This window comes from Cyprinodon variegatus, unplaced genomic scaffold (assembly GCF_000732505.1).
Source record: "Cyprinodon variegatus isolate N-32 unplaced genomic scaffold, C_variegatus-1.0 Scaffold665, whole genome shotgun sequence".
Taxonomy (NCBI): domain Eukaryota; kingdom Metazoa; phylum Chordata; class Actinopteri; order Cyprinodontiformes; family Cyprinodontidae; genus Cyprinodon; species Cyprinodon variegatus.
The window spans coordinates 471522-472926 of NW_015151118.1; the positions used below are offsets into that span (position 1 = coordinate 471522).

General features: G+C 55.0%; 1 protein-coding gene across 1 annotated transcript in view; it reads right to left on the minus strand.

The window, feature by feature from the left end:
* uxt (ubiquitously expressed prefoldin like chaperone) overlaps window positions 1-1145 on the minus strand; it is a 10249-nt gene extending 9104 nt beyond the window's left edge. The window contains exon 1 of the mRNA XM_015393955.1: window positions 891-1145. Coding sequence (XP_015249441.1) covers window positions 891-970 — 80 coding nt within the window. The 5' untranslated portion in view covers window positions 971-1145. The remainder of the gene's footprint in view (window positions 1-890) is intronic.
* Window positions 1146-1405: the final 260 nt, after the last annotated feature.

A 1405-nucleotide genomic window follows, 5' to 3' on the forward strand; every position in this document is an offset into this window, starting at 1 on the left:
CCTCTGTCCCCTGCTCCTTTAGGACCACAGGTCCTCGGTCCCCTGCTCCTTTAGGGCCCCGGGCCTCTGTCCCCTGCTCCTTTATGACCACAGGTCCTCGGTCCCCTGCTCCTTTAGGGCCCCGGGCCTCAGACCCTGCTCCTTTAGGACCACAGGTCCTCGGTCCCCTGCTCCTTTAGGGCCCCGGGCCTCAGACCCTGCTCCTTTAGGACTACAGGTCCTCGGACCCCTGCTCCTTCAGGGCCCCGGTCCTCAGACCCTGGTCCTTTAGGACCACAGGTCCTTTAGGACCACAGGTCCTCGGACCCCTGCTCCTTTAGGACTACAGGTCCTCTGTCCCCTGGTCCTTTAGGGCCCCGGGCCTCTGCCCCCTGCTCCTTTAGGACCACAGGTCCTCTGTCCCCTGGTCCTTTAGGGCCCCAGGCCTCTGCCCCCTGCTCCTTTAGGACCACAGGTCCTCTGTCCCCTGCTCCTTTAGGGCCCCGGTCCTCAGACCCCTGCTCCTTTAGGACCACAGGTCCTCGGTCCCCTGCTCCTTTAGGACCACAGGTCCTCTGTCCCCTGCTCCTTTAGGGCCCCGGTCCTCAGACCCCTGCTCCTTTAGGACCACAGGTCCTCACTACAGGTCCTCAGACCCCTGCTCCTTTAGGACCACAGGTCCTCTGACCCCTGCTCCTTCAGGGCCCCTGGTCCTCAGGACCTCCTGCTTCAGCTGTTTCTCAGCTTCTTCTTCTCTGAGTTAAACTCATGGCAGAGGAACAGGCTTCTCCTCGCTGGCTGCTGGAGCAGCAATCATCTAAAACCTGCTGTTGGCCCCTGAGGAGCGGGGTTTGGGGCCCCTGGTGTAGACAATCAATGGTTTCTCCTGCTGTTTAAGAAGACTCTCTTACTGAAGGTCTCTCCGCAGGACGTCGCTGATGAAGCCTTCATACTGCAGGACCTTCTCCTCCACGCTGTGAGGAGGAGACATTTTTTCTCCTTAACAGGTTCAAACCGGAACCAGTCAGAAGCTGCGGAGGCCCCTGGGTCCCGCTGTGGCCCCCTGGGTCCCGCTGTGGCCCTTGGAGTCTCTGCCTGAAGATTTATTCCCCTTTTTGCGACGCAGACGCTCCGGTTAGCGCAGCTAGCATGCTGCTAACACAACACCGGAAACGCCTCTTCTTCTTCTTCCTCTTTTTTTATGGCGGTTGGTAAGCGACTTAATGAAGCGCATTACCGCCATCTACTGGAATGGAGTGTGGATCGGATGCTATATAAATTCTCCCACACACAATAAAAATATAATTAAGTTAATAAATCCTATATTCTTTTTCATAAATTCTGTTTCTTCAGGTAATTGATTAAATAACAAACATCTAGAAGTATAAAATTTGTCCAAAATATCTTGTATATTTAATTGCAAATA